The sequence below is a fragment of the Capra hircus genome, chromosome 13, assembly GCF_001704415.2.
Source record: "Capra hircus breed San Clemente chromosome 13, ASM170441v1, whole genome shotgun sequence".
In the NCBI taxonomy this organism is placed as follows: Eukaryota; Metazoa; Chordata; class Mammalia; order Artiodactyla; family Bovidae; genus Capra; species Capra hircus.
This window is the reverse complement of record NC_030820.1, coordinates 20,029,995-20,049,199: the sequence shown is the minus strand read 5'-3', so window position 1 is coordinate 20,049,199 and position 19,205 is coordinate 20,029,995. Positions and strand designations below refer to the sequence as shown.

The window sequence follows — 19,205 nt, the reverse complement described above, 5'->3', positions numbered from 1 at the left end:
AACAACTCCAAAAATTAAGTTTTTAAAATGTGACATTTACAATAGCTGCAAAAATTTAAAAAACCTAAGGAAATATTAGCAAACTATTTTTAAAATCTATACACTGAAGCTTCAAATATAGAGAAATTAAAGATCTAAATAAATGGAAAAAATTAGAAACATTTGAAAAAGATCATCTTTCCATGAAATACAAATCAAGGTTACATATGAGAAATCATTTTTTACACATAAATTTTTTTTAATTATGAGAATAGCATGTCTATTGATGGTGGACAAATAGAAAACAGTACCCCTTTTGCTGCTGGAATTTTAAGTATTAAAATTTTGAAAGAAAGCACATTTCTGAAAAAAAAAAAAAAAGAGTATCACTGTTAGTTATTTACTGCATAGAATTAAAGATCCCCATATAAGAAAATGCATACCAGTATAGATTTTGCAGCATTGTCATAATATTTTTATCCAATAAGAGGAAGGCTAGATATATTACAGCATGCCCAGACCAAATAAATTAAGCAAATTAACAAAAGGAATTAGGCTTTTTTTCTGTTTTAAGGCAAGGTTGAATATCAGGCATCAGATTTAGTCTTCTATCTCACACTAGCAAAGAAATCAAAACAATATATATTATATAATGGTTTTCAAATGTAGGACAATGGGAATATAGAATCACAATGGTCTCTGAGAGAGGAAATGAACGAAGCGGCACAATTTTCCCAGCTTGCTACCTAAACCCAGTTTCCAACTGCCAATCAGGGAGGAGGAAGCCAGCAGTGTGGTAGTCTTCTCAAGTTGAAAAGACTGCAGTTTGGGGAAACACAAGTGGCCATAGTTCATGAAACAGAGTTCCAGGAAAAGGAGAGCTGCAGAGAGTGAACTCTGGAGATCTCCAGAGAGTTCCCTCCAAATCTCCACCCAAGGCTGGAGGAAAACCTTCTAAAAGGAGCAGCTGAAACACTGCCCCAAGGTCATAAAGGGCCAGAAACAGTAGGGTCTTTTTACTAACCAGAGTGAAAACATTAATTATACATAGGAAGTGGACAGAAAATTTATGTCCAGACAAAACCCGTAGGCAAACTATATGCTCATAATCACCAAAATGTAGGAACAACTCAAATATCTTTCCACTGGTATACACCCAGGTCTAATATATGGTATGTACTCAACTGGTTTAAGAAAACATTATAGAAGCTTGGAGGAAATGTACTAGTAATACATGTAGTTTCAATAATTAATAGTCTCCTTCCTATTTTAAACTTTAAATTTAATCCAATCTGCCAGAGAATCTGAAGGGAAAAATAAGACTACTGTTAAATAATCAGCTGAGTTTATAGTTTTAGACAACAGATGGGATGAATAGCTAGTCTCCCTCTCTGTCCCCTAACATCCTCCCCCACTAACCTCAATTTCCAATGGCTAAAAACACAGTCAACACTATTAGTTTTGGTATACTTCTTTGGAAATCTCAAAGGAGAAAGAGATATAATGTCTAGTGGAGGTTATGCAAGCTTAAAGAGGATCTATGGCACAGCTGTGTTATTATAAAGTTAGTATGAAACTAATGTACCTTTGCAATTCATCAAACAAAACAAAAACAGAACAAAACCCTTCTCTTTTCCTTGGAGTTTTACAACCCTTCAGTGGAATGCTATATATAGTTATGGTTGCTCTATTTTAAGGGGATATGTAAAAACTGTACTGCTGGTTAAAATAAAAGGATATATGGGGAAGAAGTAAGACTGTTACAAAGAAGCTTTAAGAGTGATTAAGTTGTATTAGAGTATCTGCAATTTATTTTCAAGCTAGTGCTAAATCTCTGTTCTCTGTTCCTAGAAAAAGGATTAAACTATTCTGTTTTGCAAAACTTGGATTGCTCCAAAAAGAAGGCAAGCCTACTGTACATGATTCATGACAATGAGAGAAAATTATCAGAAGACTTTTCCCCTCTTCATGCCTTCAATCCCACCTTTTAAAAGGTGTAACAAACTGTTTTGTTATTAAATTAATGCTCCTTCCAGGAAACTCAACCATAAATAATGAAGTTGATTAGAAGAAATGAAAGCAAGACAAACCTGAGTTCCACTTATACAGTCTACAGTGGGCAGAGAAAATGCACAGAATCATCATTTCACAACAGGGAGAAAAAAAATTTTTTTAAGAAAAGAAGAAAATATCCTACCATGATTTGTGTTTGTTGGGTGCTCAGCATCAGGAAGGTGGTGGTCTGCACTGGGCAATACTTTCACAAATTCCCAGTGTGAATCTTCTGTGAGAAATGGCTCCCAGCCGCAGAAACCAGACTCAAAGTCACACCTGAGATGACTGGCTGTTATGGAGAGAAAGGAAAACAAGTGAGAAGAATAAAGGGGGAGCAAGCAGGGAAACATTGACCCTAGCATAGCCAATCAACTGAGGTGGTCAGAACCACCACTCTGCTTTGTAAAGAATGCCTTCTGATCATCAGAGTCGTTTTGATTTTTCCAGCCTCACAAAGTTCTCCACGTGCTGCGTGAAGCATCGTCCTTCTCCACTCATCTATCTACACCTGGCACATTTCTTCCTGGTTGGCCATCTCTATTGCATTTAATAACACAAGGTAAAACTCTGCAGCTTTTCAGAGTAACCAATTCAACTGCCAAGATGAAAATGATTCACCTGCTGGGATGGTTAAAAGGATAGAATTTAAATTAATTCTGGACACCTGAAGAGCCTGAGGTCAGCACCTTAGAATTCAATCTATTATGTTAGTTTAACAGTTTCTCTGAAAAAAAAAAAGAAAAGAAAAAATTCCCCAGCCACTTTGGATTGCAGGTAAATTAGGTATTTTTGAACTTCGCTTTTTTCCTTTCTCTTAATACACAACTACAAAGTTGAAAAATACTTAAGTTCCTACATTTATCACACGATAATGAGTTCTAGAGAAAGTCAGGATTTAGAGTAAGCTTCCTAAACACTATTCATAGCTTTGTCACCAAATTTGTGAGGGAAAAAAATAGCAAGTTTCAGTGGACTGGGTAGTACGCTAGAAATTCTAACACCTTGATTTGTGCTTTCAAGAAATTATAAAGCTTCCTTATCCTAAAATAAGAATTATAGTATCAGCCTATATTAGATAGTGGTTTGGGGGGAAATTCTATGCAATTAATTTAAAACGTATTTGCAAGTATTCCTCTTTATGCAGAGGCATTTTCATAACAGAAAGAAGGATAAAATAATTCTTGGTCTTGGTCAGAAAACACCTAAAGTTTTAACAACTCCCCCAGATCACAATTCTATGATCTTTAATAAAATAAGAATAGATGTATTCCCACTGAGCTCCAAGTATGTGCCAAGTATTTTGCATATATTACCATCTATGTTCACAAACACCCTACAAAGCAACTATAATTAATGGAATATCCAGACTGAGTTGTCTGATACCAAAGGTTATACTTTGAAGCCTCTCTACACCAGGGACTTTGCCTCAATATTTAAAAGACTGCATCACTGCTTGCTCTTAACTGTTATGTTCAATTTTTTTAAGTGTGATCAATTTTACCAGTATATTGAATAGACTCACTATATATTAATAATCAAAGGATATTCAAATTTCTATAAAAATGGATTCCTGGGTCATGACCAGATATTTTATTACTAATATGTCAACTCTTAGAACACTAAAGGATACTTTGCAAATAAGGCCACAAATTTTCTCTCCATGTAAATTCAATGTTTAGTTCTTAGAGCTATGCTTGTTTAGATAGTCATATAATGGGTATATAACGAAAGATTTTTCTCTACAAGCAAATACTATTTCCCCTTAAATGTATTCTCCAAAAATAAAAACAAGCAAATTAACTATCATGTAATAATGGGAAAATGTTGCTCATAACCTAATGGTGAGGAAATGCTGTTCACCCACATAGTACTTAACTGGAAATCTATTGCTTCTGGATGTTTTTCTTTTCTCAGCTCTGGTTATAGTGTTGCTGGAATTACTGCTATTGATAGCCAGTTATTGCTCCAAGCAGAGCCTCTTCAGTTTTTTGACAGTGTTAAGAATTTATGACCTAACTGTGACTGTCTCCCCCAGCATCCAGAAAATCTTCTGATCTAGTTCTTTGGTCTTCTGTGAACTTCACCACCTGCCAAGCCACCTCCCAGCTCTTCTCAGTCAGAAGAATATACAAATAGACAAGGTTTAAATACATACTCTATCTCCAAAATGTGTTAAGTTCCCAATTCTTGATTGTCAACTTGGTCAAGGAATCCCTCCTCCCCCAAACACAGGCACCCCTATCTGGGTTGGCCCAGAAATATCCCAGTTTATACCCATTGTCCAAGGATAATAATTACTATCTCTCCTCTTTCCTCTCAAGTGCCCTGTTTGGGCAATATATTCAATATAGCCCTATTAGAACAACAAATTACAGGTTAATACACAAAGGAAGCAGGCAAGACCATGCAGAGAACAATTATTGTTATATGCAACGGTATGAAATGGCTATAACACCACTGACTGTGGACATGGAAAGTACAAAATGACCCAAACGTCGCCGGCTCTTCGACAGATGTCTCACATCTGTGCCTGTTTCACTCCACTGAAAAAACCGTAAAGAAGATTTCAAGACAAAATAGATTGTATTCATGTTGAAATTCAGCTTTAGAAGAAAAGTTTTAACCATTTCTTTCATTATCTGGATGTTTTATCAGTTAAAATCTTGCACTTTCCACAGAACCCAAAACACTGTCTTTTGAAAAATGAAAATTAATTTTTAAAGTCCATCACCATAAAGATATATGAAAGCAAAATGATGCAATGTGAAAGTCGCTCAGTCATGTCTGACTCCTTGCCATGGACTATTCTCCAGGCCAGAATACTGGAGTGGGCAGCCTTTCCCTTCTCCAGGGGATCTTCCCAACCCAGGGAATGAACCCAGGTCTCCTGCATTGCAGGCAGATTCCTTACCAGCTGAAGCACTGGAAAAGCCCAAGAATACTAGAGTGGGTAGCCTATCCTTTCTTCAGAGGATCTTCCTGACCCAGGAAACTAACTGGAGTCTCTTGCATCACAAGCGGATTCTTTACCAGCTGAGCTACCAGGGAAGCAATCACCTCTATAAAATTATACAATCATCTCTATAACGATCTTAGTGAATTGCTCAGCTGTTTGTTTTTTTTTTTTTCAAACCAATGACATTCACTCCAGTACATGTCAAAGGACTTTCTTAAAGCTAAATATTCTAGAACTTAACTGGACTATAAAATATAAGTCAAATTCCAGTCACCAAAGCCGAAGTTCTTCCATTATTATTTCCCCTACGTAATTCCAAACATTTAAGGTAAAGTTATTATCTGAAGTAAAATCGGGAGGGCCAAATACATGCAGGCAGTTAATAAATGCCTTATGATACCACCATGTGTTAAATGTTAAATATTTATGAAATCTAAAAATTTAACTATTCATATTATACACAAACTGTATTCATACAAGTAGTGATTTGGATTATCTGGTTGCTTTTACTTAAATTTCTGTGACTGCAGAATACATATAGCCATCTCTAATCACAGGATGAGATATGCCACAGTTCATAATTTCAGTGAAATTTCACTGAGTTCATCAGTTAGAGTAATATTTTTAAATTATGACAAAGCTTTCTCTTGCATATTTAACCACTGAAGCACACTGGCAAGAGAAAAAGAATTTCATTGTGGCAGCTGAGGAAAATTCTGGATCATGAAAATTAAAATATTTATGAACTCCCTGGTTCAGAAGTCAGTCAGTCAGTTCTCTATTGTATAAGAAAAGAAGTCTGTGTGGGAATTATACATTCATTAAGCAGACACTAGATTTTAATACAATTATACTAACAAAAATATTTTATTTATTGAGAACCCACAAAATCTTTTCTCCACTAAGTGTACATATATGTCCCTTACCCTCAGGAGGTTATTTTAGTATTCAACATTTTTTTTCAAAATGGAAAGCATTCAGGCACAGTATCACATTGAAAATCAAACATCTTGCACCAGATTCTTGGTTTAAGTCTCTTTCACTTGAATATTGTACCTTCTTCTTTGAAGTGTCACAGTTTCTATTCACATTTTAAATGCTCTGAAACATTCCTATTTTTTCATTCAATTAAAAGAGTTTTCCCATGGAATTTTCCAAACTGCTTTAATTTAAACACTGATCTGTCCATCCTTCCGTCCTTGTTGACACACAGTCTTTCTGCATAAACTATATATATTTTTTCAACATTTTATTGTGGTAAAATATACTCATATGGGCTTCCTTTGTAGTTCAGTTGGTAAATAATCTGCCTACAATGCAGGAAACCCAGGTTTGATTCCTGGGTCAGGAAGATTCCCCTGGAGAAGGAAATGGCAACCCACTCCGTTATTCCTGCCTGGACAACCCCACGGACAGAGGAGCCTGGTGGGCTATAGTCCATGGGGTTGCAAGAGTCAGACATGACTTAGTGACTAAACCACCACCACACTTATTATAAAATTTACCTTTTTGACCATTTTTAAGTGTCCAGTTGAGTGGCACTAAGCACCTTTACACAGTTGTACAATCGTCACCATCATGTGTCTCCAGAACTTTCCCATAATCCTAAAGCCAAACTCCATACCCATTAAACATTCTCATTTTTCCCTTACCTTCAACCTCTGGCAACCACCATTCTGATTCCTATTTTGAGTCTTCTAGGTAAGTAGACAATGGCACCCCACTCTAGTACTCTTGCCGGGAAAATCCTATGGACAGAGGAGCCTGGTAGGCTGCAGTCCATGGGGTCGCTAAGAGTTGTACACGACTGAGCGACTTCACTTTCGCTTTTCACTTTCATGCACTGGAGAAGGAAATGGCAACCCACTCCAGTGTTCTTGCCTGGAGAATCCCAGGGACGGGGGAGCCTGGTGAGCTGCCGTCTCTGGGGTCACACTGAGTCGGACACGACTGAGGTGACTTAGCAGCAGGTAAATAGAATTATACAATGTTTGTCCTGCTGTGACCTGCATATTTCACTTAGCATAATGTCTTCAAGATTTAGCCACATTGTAGCATATGTTGGAAAATTAGGTATATTTTATATGTTAGTTGTTCTGCTAGCCAATGTATACGTTTAGACCATGTATGCATATACCAGTGTATACCTGGTACATGTTACATCTTATTGGAAATGTTGTAGAAAATATATGGCATTAGTATTTTATTCTTAAATGTCCCTGTTTTATACAGGAGCATATTAATAACCATCAAAAACCTATAGTTTGGAACTGTGCAGTATTTGCCTTTCTGTGACTGGCTTATTTCACTTAGAATAATGATTCCACTTGCATGAGGTATTGAAAACCCTGGAAAATATATGCTGTTCAGTTGATACAAATTTTGGTTATGCAAAGTACTGTCTATAGTCAACGATACTGTATTATACACTTTGCTAATTGTTTTGCAACACTTAATACTTGTAAAAAAAAATACAACGTTTTGTGTAGTATTTTGAAATGGGAGAGGCAGAAAGGAGAAGGAACATGAAAAAAGGCTCACTTCTCTGCTCCACGAGCACCCGTTCTCTGAACAGTCTTTCGTGTCCATTTAAAGGACGTATTTTAAGCTGAAAGTGCTGTGGGGACAGGCACTTGCCTGTGCATCTCCAACACCAATCTTGAGCCTTTAAGAGTTGACAGTGGCGAAGTTTTACTGGGCAAGAGCATCTAGGCTATTTGGAACTTTGACAGGTGATATCCTCCTCTAGGAAGGGTTAGAGGGCTTCAGACAAGTTCTACGAAACTGCCTGCAGTAAACCACGCACCGGCGCTTCCCCATCCTTGCAGGGCTTGCAGTCCTGCTCCTGGTCTGAGGACTGGAAAGGCCTGCGCTCCTCGCTGCTGAAGGTTCTTTGACCACCACCCCTCTCAGGGCTGATTCCCCTCGGGCACAGCGTCCGGGCTTCCCGCCTCCAGCGGCTGCGCGGGGCTCCCAGGTGCTCCCCTCCCTGAACCTTCCGCGGCTCACCGGCACCGCGGCCTGGGCCACGTCCTCCTGCAGGACCACTGCCATTTGGGCACCTTCCCCGGCAACACCTCTCCTGCCCCGGAGTGTCAGAGGTGGTGGCCCCCTTTTCCCTCCGGCACCCCACCTCCGTGGACAGGTCTCTTGCAGGAAGGAGGAGCCGCGGCGAAGGCGAGGACTCCACAGGAGCGCCTGGGTCCCGGGGCGCCGTCACACGGGGAGGCCCCGCTAAGGGGAGGCCCCGGACCTGGGTGACCTGAGGCGATGGCCAAGAGGCCAGTGCCTTTGCCCTCAGGACCAAGATCGCTGGGGCAGCGGGTCGTGGGTCCTGCGGCGCCCCTTTCACCATCCGAATGAACGCTGCACCAAGACATTGCGGCGCGGGTTCACCTGCAAGGGCCGGTCGTGGAGGCTGCTAGACCCAGGCAGGGGTTCAGCTGCAGCAGGTGGACCCTGAACCGTTCCGCTGCTGGGAAATGTTGACACTAGGTGGCCCTTAACTGACCTGAGCCAGAGAAAAACCAGGAGGCAGCGGAGGAGGGGGGGGGGGAGTGGGACGAGGGGTGCGGCGGGCGCAGCCTCAGGTGCCGCCAGCTGCCCCTCCCCCGCCTCGCCCTTCGCCTCTGCTGCCTGCAGACAGCAGCAGGTACCCTCCAGCACCTAGGCCTCCAGGGCGCCTGTATGTGCGGCCCCTCCCGGTTAGGAAGATAACTCTTGGGTCAAGTGTTTTGGCTACAAAAATGTGGGGGTGGGGGGCGGCGGAGGGGGAAGGACAAAGAAAACCTGGGGGGTGAAGGATGCGGCACAGGTTTCACAAATGTATGCATATATCCAAAGTAACCCAACTGTATACATTCTTTCTGTGCAGTTCTTGTACATCAATACATCTTAATAGCACTATTTTAAAACTCTGTTGTTAGGAATTATAATGATGCCCTTAGGTATTAGTGAAGTACTGGGAGTTTTGTTTTCTATCATGAAAGGCCTCCAATTTGCCTTTTAAAACTGTTTTCTCTTACAGTTTTCTCTCCACCTGTTTTCTCTTTTCAGAAAGTGTTTTCGGCCTCCATTTTGGAAGCCTTTTAGGCACGGTGGTTCTCAAATTTTAAAACATGCAGGTGAATCATCTGGGGCACTATTAAAATGCAGTGGAGAAGGAAATGGCAACCCATTCCAGTACCCTTGCCTGGAAAATTCCATGTACAGAGGAACTTCAGAGGCTACAGTCCATGGGGTCGCAAAGAGACAGACATGACTGAGAGACTTCTAAGGGAATTAAAATGCAAGTTTGGGTTCTGTAAGACTGGGTTGTATCCCAAAGTTCTACGTTTCCAAGGTACTCGCAGATGCTGCTGCCTGGACTACCAAGTCAACCAAGTAACACTAACGGTAGGAACAGCAGAACCCATTTTTCCTTTACCATTAGCTACTTTTGAAAAGGTACTGGGCTACAGGCTCAATCAACTACATTTGTTAAAATGGTATAAAAGTAAGAGGAACTTGGTAAAGAAAGTTTGGTAAACTTTCTTGGTAAACCTGGTAAAGAATGTTTACCTGAGTAAACATGAATTTTGCGAAAATCACGCTGACCACAGATACCAACTAATAATATTCATGAGTTAATATTTACTTAGCCTCTGGAATACAGTAAAAAAATCTGATGTATTCAAGCTGTATATATTAGTTCAGTTCACAGCTGTAACTATCAGTTCAGTTGCTCAGCAGTGTCTGACTCTGTAACCGCATGGACTGCAGCATGCCATACTTCCCTGTCCATCACCAACACTCAGCGTGTGCTCAAACTCACGTCCATCAAGCCAGTGATGTCATCCAACCATTTCATCCTCAGTCGTCCCCTTCTCCTCCAACCTTCAATCTTTCCCAGAATCAGGGTCTTTTCCAGTGAGTCAGTTCTTCACATCAGGTGGCCAAAGTCTTGGAACTTCAGCTTCAGCATCAGTCCTTCCAGTGAATACTCAGGACTAATTTCCTTTACAATTGACTGGTTGGATCTCCTTGCAGTCCAAGGGACTCTCAAGAGTGGCTCCAACACGACAGTTCAAAAGCATCAATTCTTCAGCGCTCAGCTTTCTTCATGGCCCAACTCTCACATCCATACATGACTACTGGAAAAACCATATCTTTGAATAGGTGGACCTTTGTCAGCAAAGTAATATCTCTGCTTTTTAATATGTTGTCTAGGTTGGTCATAACTTTTCTTCCAAGGAGCAAGCGTCTTTTAATTTCATGGCTGCAGTCACCATCTGCAGTGATTTTGAAGCCCCCCAAAATAAAGTCTCTCACTGTTTCCATTGTTTCCCCATCTATTTGCCATGAAGTGATGGGACCAGATGCCTTGATCTTCATTTTCTGAATGTTGAGCTTTAAGCCAACTTTTTCACTTTCCTCTTTTACTTTCATCAAGAGGCTCTTTAGTCTTTTTTGCTTTCTGCCATAAGGGTGGTGTCATTTGCATATCTGAGCTTGTTGATATTTCTCCTGGCAATATGAGCTATAATAATCTAGAGATTCATCCTATGCTGACAGTTTTTAAAAAGATATAAAAACATTTTTCTTGAGTTTTATGGACCTTAAAATTATATTTATAAAAAAATTTGTATAACGAATTCAAATTTATAAAATACAAACTCAAAGTACGTTGTACAATGTTTGAAACTGGCTTAAAATGTCAAAGGAAAGCCTCTTATTTTGCAATAACATATATATACATGTGTTTATATACTTTATATTGGGGATATGACATAAGAATGTAGCCATGTTACATACTACAAAACATATATACATACACTTTGATATCGACATGATTATTTCATGTACTTATTTGTATAATCATTTTTGCTTGAAGAAACTTATTTATATAGTAATGGAATTGTTAGAATTGATACAGTGCTATACTATTTTATGCACTATAGTATTTGACATGTTTTGCGTATTACACATGGGTTGCACATGTTAAATACTTCAGTGCAGAAAACAGTGTAACATTATAACATTTATATAGAGTCTAGTAATTCCATTACTATACAATAATTTCCTCCAAGCAAAAATGATTATACAAATATGTACATGAAATACTCATGCTGACACCAGACTATATGGATGTCTTGTAATATGTAACATGGCTACCTTTTTATGTCATATCTCCTATATAAAGTTGATCTAAATCAAGCAAGCATGCCAGATGCTCTTTGACTATTTGACTAAATGAGCTTACATTATTTGGAAAATTTAGCTGACTATGAAGTAAAACTACTTTTTGATAAGGACAGGGATCTGTCCCTGAATTCACACAAAGGAAAGAGCAAAATGGTATCAAGATATAATCTATGCGGAAAACACCAGGTAAGTAGTCAATAAAACTTCCAATAAAGAGATATGGGAAAGTATGTCCACAATCAAATGCTAAAGTATCTACTAATATTCTAGATGAAATTCGATGAAGAAAACCACTTAAAAGGATAGCATAAAGAATCCTTGAATTGTGGGGAAAGAAAGAAGAAAAGCTATTAAGTTTCAATATGCGGAATTGAAAAGACAAGAAATATATTTGCTCTCAATTATTGAAATTGAGAATAATACAAACCATTAGAAAGGTGAATTTGTCACAAGAAATGAACCAAATTGTCTGTTAAAAAAAAAAAAGCTTTTTAATGAAGCAAAAAGAGGAAAGTGAGTCGCATTAGAGAAAATGAAATGCCTCATTTCTAATGAAAAAAAAGGGCACAAAATAATCCATGGAGGTCATATCGGTAAGGAGATTATTTTACTTAAATTTATGGTTAAAACCCAAGTGTCTCAGGAATAGACTAAATTGCTATTTACAAAGAGGCAGAGAGTTTCTTCCTTGCTTTCTCTTCTCTTTGCTACATCTTTGTCCATTAATCTCAGTAAAATTCTTGCTTACCAATCAGCAGAACCATATTGTAAAAGCTTTTCATTAAAAAGGTGATTTCATCTTGTTATAACATTTTTCTGTTGCTCAATAAAATATATCACTAAAATAAAGCACTTCGGCAAAAATAAATGTAAAGTTTTTAATAATTAAGAAACCCTCCTGTTTGTGATATAGAAATTGGATGCATTTAGTTGTATTCATTGTTTCTAAAAAGACAAGTATTTTAGTTGCTAAGTTACCTCATATGAATGAAAACCATGATGTAAATTATAAATTAAATTATGTTTCCTTTCTGATATAAATAGGTTTGAATAGTAATAGAATTTCTTATCATTACTCTTATCAAAGACTTCATAAAAGTTCTGAAATAAAGGAGTTGGGCCTTTTTGCCTAGTCATGAATACCAACCATGGCTGATTTCTACATCATCATGGCTATCTGGAAGGTAATGACAGCCCTCCTTCTCTTTCTCCTTGCCCCACAGCTTTCTGCATAATTGGTCAAAATGGAAAAAAATCTTACATTTAAAAAAGGTTATTAACCCATAGTAAATTTGTATTTAAGAGAAGAATACAAATAGGTCCTTTTCCCATCCATTTTCCTCTTACTCAAAATACATACATCTCACTCAACATCACAACTATTCATTTGTTGAACAAATAGATCCTGAGAGTGAGCAAAAAGCACCAAAACATTAAGTTAGCATAGAGATGTCCACAAGGAATAGTGCTAATAGCATCAAAGTGAGACCATACATTCATCTGACTTCATACATACTAACTTCACCTTGCTCAAGATAAAGACTCTTTTAAATTCCACCACTATCATGAATGTGAGCATAGGAGTGAGTCAACCATTAATTTACTTACAGCAAGTTGTCGGGTCCTCATCACTCTTATCAGAACAGTCCTGCCAAGAGTCACAAACCAATTCTCGAGCAATGCACTGGCCGCTGGCACAGGTGAATTCATCTGCAGAGCAAAGTTGTCTGGACCGGGCTTGGGCACAGGCGTAGACCCACAGGTCATCAAGCCCAATAAAACCTTTCTGGCTCAAAATAGTCCCTTCAAAAATAATCTTCAAGGAAGCACAGAGAACAATTTGTGACCTTAAAAACCTCTTCAAAAAGACTCCAAAAATAATACTGGAGATTTAAGAATTATTCAGAAAAATGCCTTTTTAAAGATAAAGCAAATACAACTAAGAATAAAGTTCCCATTTGATAAGCTTGACTCACACGCATCAGATTGACAGGCACATTAGAGCCACTGAGGTGTCTAAGAAACCACCCATGATCTGATGATCTGATCTGAGAAATCACCCATGATCATGATCCTATTTAATCACCAACAATGTCCCTGACTGCAGACTTACTTGGTCATCATTTTCACAGCCCACCGACTTTAATATTCAAGGAAAAGAATAAGTGTTGTTGCTATTTATATAACAAGAGTTATAGATGCACTTGGTTTTTTAACTATTGAAATTAGTTACTAGAAGGTAGGAAGTGAAATGTCAGGCAGATAAAAAGGGATGCAATGGAATAGGAAAACATTTAAAAGAATACATTTTAAAATCTATTAATTCTTATAAAAAATTGCTCTAACAATCAAATAAGTGCTAATTAAAGGAAATGAATTCATTTTCTCTAACTGAATTGCAGGCTTTCTAAAGGTATAAACTACTAGCAAGTTGAAACAACCATACGTTGCTATTCTAGTGTAAGATAATGTGGAAGTATGAATATCCCTTGAAGTTTTAACAAGAGCAATTATTAGGTAACACCAAGAGTGCAAAAGAAATTAAAAACTGTATAGCAGATGCCTTATTCTCTGCCATCCAATATGGTAGTCACTAGCTGCTGCTGCTGCTGCTAAGTTGCTTCAGTCATGTCCGACTCTGTGTGACCCCATGGACTGCAGCCTACTAGGCTCCTCCATCCATGGGATTTTCCAGGCTAGAGTACTGGAGTGGGTTGCCATTGCCTTCTCCAGTCACTAGCTACATAGGACTATGTCAATTTACATGAACAAAAATTAAGTTAAAATTCAGTTCCACATATTAATAGTTACATTTCAAGAATTCAATAAGCATATGTGGCTACTGGCTACCATACTGGAGAACACAGATAAAACTGCCGTTAACACAGAAAGTTCTGTTGATTAGCACTGCACTAGATATTGGGTTTGGTTTGGTTTTCATGGAATACAACAAAAGTATTTCTACTTTTTGAAGTATAGTTAATTTATAATATTGTATTTCAGATGTACAGCTTAGTAATTCAGGGGGTATTTTTTTTTCTGCATAGATATTGTTAATATGTAAATAAGATTCTAGGAACAAAGACTGACTCCTTTTAGCCTCTTCCAGCCTCAAATGTCTGAGAAATTTTCTTTTCAAAAACATGAGCAATATATATCTAAGGATTACTTAAGATCAAGTTTGCATAAATATTTAACAATTTATAAAATAGCATCAAGATGTTAACTCAATGGGCTATGATATAAACCTCAACTTCCGAGATTGCTACAAAAATGCTGTGATTCTTAAGTTCCAAATTCAGCTGCAAATTGGATTTAAAAAATCTGCATAGTCACAGTTCATATCATTTGGGTCCTCCTTTTAATACCTAGAAAAATGTATGAGTGTGATATCACCTTAAAGTAATAAAATTGGTTTCATAAGCCACACAAACAATCAGCCTCTTTATTTTATACTTACACTCCAGTATAAATGTATTTATATACTCTTTATACAACACAAAATGAATGGAACCTTAAACTACTGTACTTTAAAAATAAAAATCTAAACAGCAGTTAATAATACCAGAACTTCTATGTCAATCTGACATTACTACACATTGCAATATTGCCATGATATTAGAAAAGAAATGGCAAACACTCAATATGAAAGTTTTTAAATGTTACCAGATATTTTTCTGCACAATCTCAACTCTATATACAACACAAAACCTAAGTTAATAATTTTAAGAGAGAGCATTCCCACTGAGCATATGTATATTTCAGATGCATCTTTGGACAGATAGAGTTACCCATGCATTATAAAGATGTGAATTCCTGCATTCAAAATATTTGCATATACTCTCCTGATTTTTCAATACCGGTTTATTGTTTATCTGCTTCAAATGCAACTGGCTTCCTTGGTTGTACTGCGCAGTGTTTGGGGATGCTAGGGAGGGAGCCCATGGAGAACGAGGATGCTTTAAACAAGAGTAGTTAATATTCTCATCATTTCAAAAACTTTTGTTGAATACTGAATTATATAAAATTTGAATGTGTCAATCTTTTGTTTGTGAGTGACCTGTAGCTTCAGTATAAGAACTGTATTATTCTTTCCTAGATTTGATCAATACATTAACTCTGTTTAAAAAAAATATAGTAGTTACCTTCTTGCTTCTCCACTCAAGCAAATTTGACTTGAGTACAGGTAGGTACAATGAAAACAAGTAATTGCTCTCCCTAAACATATGAGTCTGTATTTCTAATTTAAATGCTAATTTAAATTAACAACGAATGATAAGTTCACTACAAGGCTAACAATTAAACCTATGATAAAAAATACTTGTTTTTCCCTTTTATACCTTAAATGTCTTCAGTTCTTCTGGTATTACCACATCCACTTTCACCCATTTTCTGTGAGTTGATGTGTTGTATATCCAAAATGTTTCTTCTTCCTTTGATTCAAAGGAAAAAACATCACTCATTCCCAAAATTCTAATCTCATATTTATATACGTGCCCTCTTAATTACATTTCAGTAGAGTTGATCGTACCTGTAGGGTATTAAGTACTAAAAAACTGAAGTATTGTTTAAAATAATATATTATATTTTAAGACAAAAATAAAGAAATGGAGATAGGGAGGGAGGAAAAGAGAGAGTGCAGAGAGTGTTTAAGGTAGCAAAAATACTCTTTATGATAATATAATGATGGATCCACGTCATTCATTATACATTTGTCCAAACCCACTGAATATGCAGCCCTAAACATGACCCCTAATGTAAATTAGAGACCTCAGGTGATAATGACATGTCAGTGTAGGTTCATCAGTTGTAACATGTGTGCCATTCTAGTGGGAGATGATACTAATGGGAGAGACTGAATATGTGGGAACAGGGGGTGTATGGGAGATCTCTGTACCTTTCTTTAGATTTTGCTGTGACTCTAAAACCACTCTATGAAAATTATCTTTTAAAAACTAAGGAAATAAAGTATATATACATAATAAAGATGCCTATTTTTTATTATAGAGAATAAGTTTGGAAGAAAAATTTGAATGGAATCTTGAGTAAAGTACTACACTTCCAAATATAAAATTCTAAGTATCAATAGCTGTGAAAAGAAGAGAAGCAAAAAGCAAAGGAGAAAAGGAAAGATGTAAGCATCTGAATACAGAGTTCCAAAGAATAGCAAGAGGAGATAAGAAAGCCTTCCTCAGCAATTAATGCAAAGAAACAGAGGAAAACAACAGAATGGGAAAGACTAGAGATTTCTTCAAGAAAATTAGAGATACCAAGGGAACATTTCATGCAAAGATGGGCTCAATAAAGGACAGAAATGGTATGGACCTAACGGAAGCAGAAGATATTAAGAAGAGGTGGCAAGAATACACAGAAGAACTGTACAAAAGGGATCTTCACGACCAATATAATCATCATGATGTGATCACTCACCTAGAGCCAGACATCCTGGAATGTGAAGTGGGCCTTAGGAAGCATCACTATGAACAAAGCTAGTAGAGGTGATGGAATTCCAGTTGAACTATTTCAAATCCTGAAAGATGATTCTGTGAAAGTGCTGCACTCAATATTCCAGCAAATTTGGAAAACTCAGCAGTGGCCACAGGACTGGAAAAGTTCAGTTTTCATTCCAATTCCAACAAAAGGCAATGCCAAAGAATGCTCAAACTACCGCACAATTGCACTCATCTCACATGCTAGTAAAGTAATGCTCAAAATCCCCTAAGCCAGGCTTCAGCAATACGTGAACCATGAACTTCCGATGTTCAAGCTGGTTTTAGAAAAGGCAGAGGAACCAGAGATCAAATTGCCAACATCCGCTGAATCATGGAAAAGGCAAGAGAGTTCCAGAAAAACATCTATTTCTGCTTTATGACTATGCCAAAGCCTTTGACTGTGTGGATCACAATCTACTGTGGAAAATTCTGAAAGAGATGGGAATACCAGACCACCTGACCTGCCTCTTGAGAAACCTATATGCAGGTCAGAAGGCGACAGTTAGAACTGGACATGGACCAACAGACTGGTTCCAAATAGGAAAAGGAGTATGTCAAGGCTGTATATTGTCACTCTGCTTATTTAACTTATATGCAGAGTACATCATGAGAAACGCTGGGCTGGAAGAAACACAAGCTGGAGTCAAGATTGTTGGGAGAAATATCAATAACCTCAGATATGCAGATGACACCACCCTTATGGCAGAAAGTGAAGAGGAACTAAAAAGCCTCTTGATGAAAGTGAAAGAGGAGAGTGAAAAAGTTGGCCTAAAGCTCAACATTCAGAAAACGAAGATCGTGGTATCTGGTCCCATCACTGATGGGAAATAGACGGGGAAACAGTGGAAACAGTGTCAGACTTTATTTTTTGGGGCTCCAAAATCACTGCAGATGGTGATTGCAGCCATGAAATTCAAAGACGCTTACTCCTTGGAAGAAAAGTTATGACCAACCTAGATAGTATATTCAAAAGCAGAGACATTACTTTGCCAACAAAGGTCCATCTAGTCAAGGCTATGGTTTTTCCAGTGGTCATGTATGGATGTAAGAGTTGGACTGTGAAGAAAGCTGAGTGCTAAAGAATTGATGATTTTGAACTGTGGTGTTGGAGAAGATTCTTGAGAGTCCCTTGGACTGCAAGGAGATCCAACCAGTCCATTCTAAAGGAGATCAGCCCTGGGATTTCTTTGGAGGGAATGAGGCTGAAGCTGAAACTCCAGTACTTTGGCCACCTCATGCGAGAGTTGACTCATTGGAAAAGACTGTGATTCTGGGAGGGGTTGGGGGCAGGAGGAGAAGGGGACGACCAACGATGAGATGGCTGGATGGCATCACGGACTCAATGGACATGAGTTTGAGTGAACTCCGGGAGTTGGTGATGGTCAAAGAGGTCTGGCATGCTGCAATTCAGGGGGTTGCAAAGAGTCAGACACGACTGAGTGACTGAACTGAACTGAAGCATCAATTAATAAGCCAGGTATTTAAACACTGATCCCACTGACATTACTACATTCTGCAATATTGCCTTGATTAAAGAAAAGAAAAAATGCAAGCAAATATTTAACATGAAAGTAAAAAAATGTTATCAGATATATTTCCTGCAAATCTCAAATATTTTTTCCTATGGAAGAAGTCATTCCAAGTTCCAAATCATACAGTTCTTTTCTGGAGATTATATTTCTATTTTACTCTCCAGTCACTCAAAGACCTTTCCATGTCTTCTAAAGCATCCTATGTCAGATGTCTCTATGATGGTCATTTTCCAGGTTGCAAAGTATATGCGAAACTATGTTACTATATACTAGGAGGTCATATATTTGATAAAAATTTATAAAGTACTCCATAATTTTGCCCATAGTATTGGACTTTATGATTTTGATTGTGCTTTCATGCTATGGAATAACCCTATTTTCCTTAGATTTAGTGATCACTGTGGATGGTGACTGCAGCAAAGAAATCAGAAGACGATTGCTTCTGTCAGGAAAGCTATGACAAACCTAGACAATGTGTTGAAAAGTAGAGAAATTACTCTGCCAACAAAGGTCCATATAGTCAAGGCTATGGCCTTCCCAGTGGTCATGTACGGTTGTGAGAGCTGGACCATAAAGATGGCAGAATGCCAAAGAATTGATGCCTTCGAGCTGTGGTGCTAGAAAAGACTCCTGAGAGTCCCTTGGACAGCAAGGAAATCAAACCAGTCAATCTTAAAGGAAATCAACCTGAATATTCGCTGGAAGGCCTGATGCTAAAGCTGAAGCTCTGGTATTTTGGTCATCTGATGTGAACAGACAACTGATTAGAAAAGTCCCTGATGCTGGGAAAGATTGAAGGCAAAAGGAAAAGAGGGCATCAGAAAATGAGATGGCTGGATGGCATCACTAATGCCATGGACATGAACTTGGGCAAACTTCAGGAGATGGTGAGGAGCAGGGGGGCCTGGAGTGCTGCAGTCCATGGGGTTGCAAAGAGTCAGACATGACTGAGCAACTGAACAATTATATATATATATATATAGACACACACACACACACACACACATA

The 19,205-nt window shown here is 38.0% G+C and overlaps 1 protein-coding gene across 1 annotated transcript in view; it reads right to left on the bottom strand.

Annotated features, from left to right (window-relative positions):
• MALRD1 (MAM and LDL receptor class A domain containing 1) overlaps positions 1 to 19,205 on the bottom strand; it is a 597,692-nt gene that overhangs the window by 532,174 nt on the left and 46,313 nt on the right. Inside the window, exons 9-11 of the mRNA XM_005687912.3 lie at positions 15,514 to 15,606; positions 12,782 to 12,989; positions 2,177 to 2,323 (exon numbers count right to left, since the gene is read on the bottom strand). Of these exons, the coding sequence (XP_005687969.3) occupies positions 2,177 to 2,323; positions 12,782 to 12,989; positions 15,514 to 15,606 (448 nt within the window). The remainder of the gene's footprint in view (positions 1 to 2,176; positions 2,324 to 12,781; positions 12,990 to 15,513; positions 15,607 to 19,205) is intronic.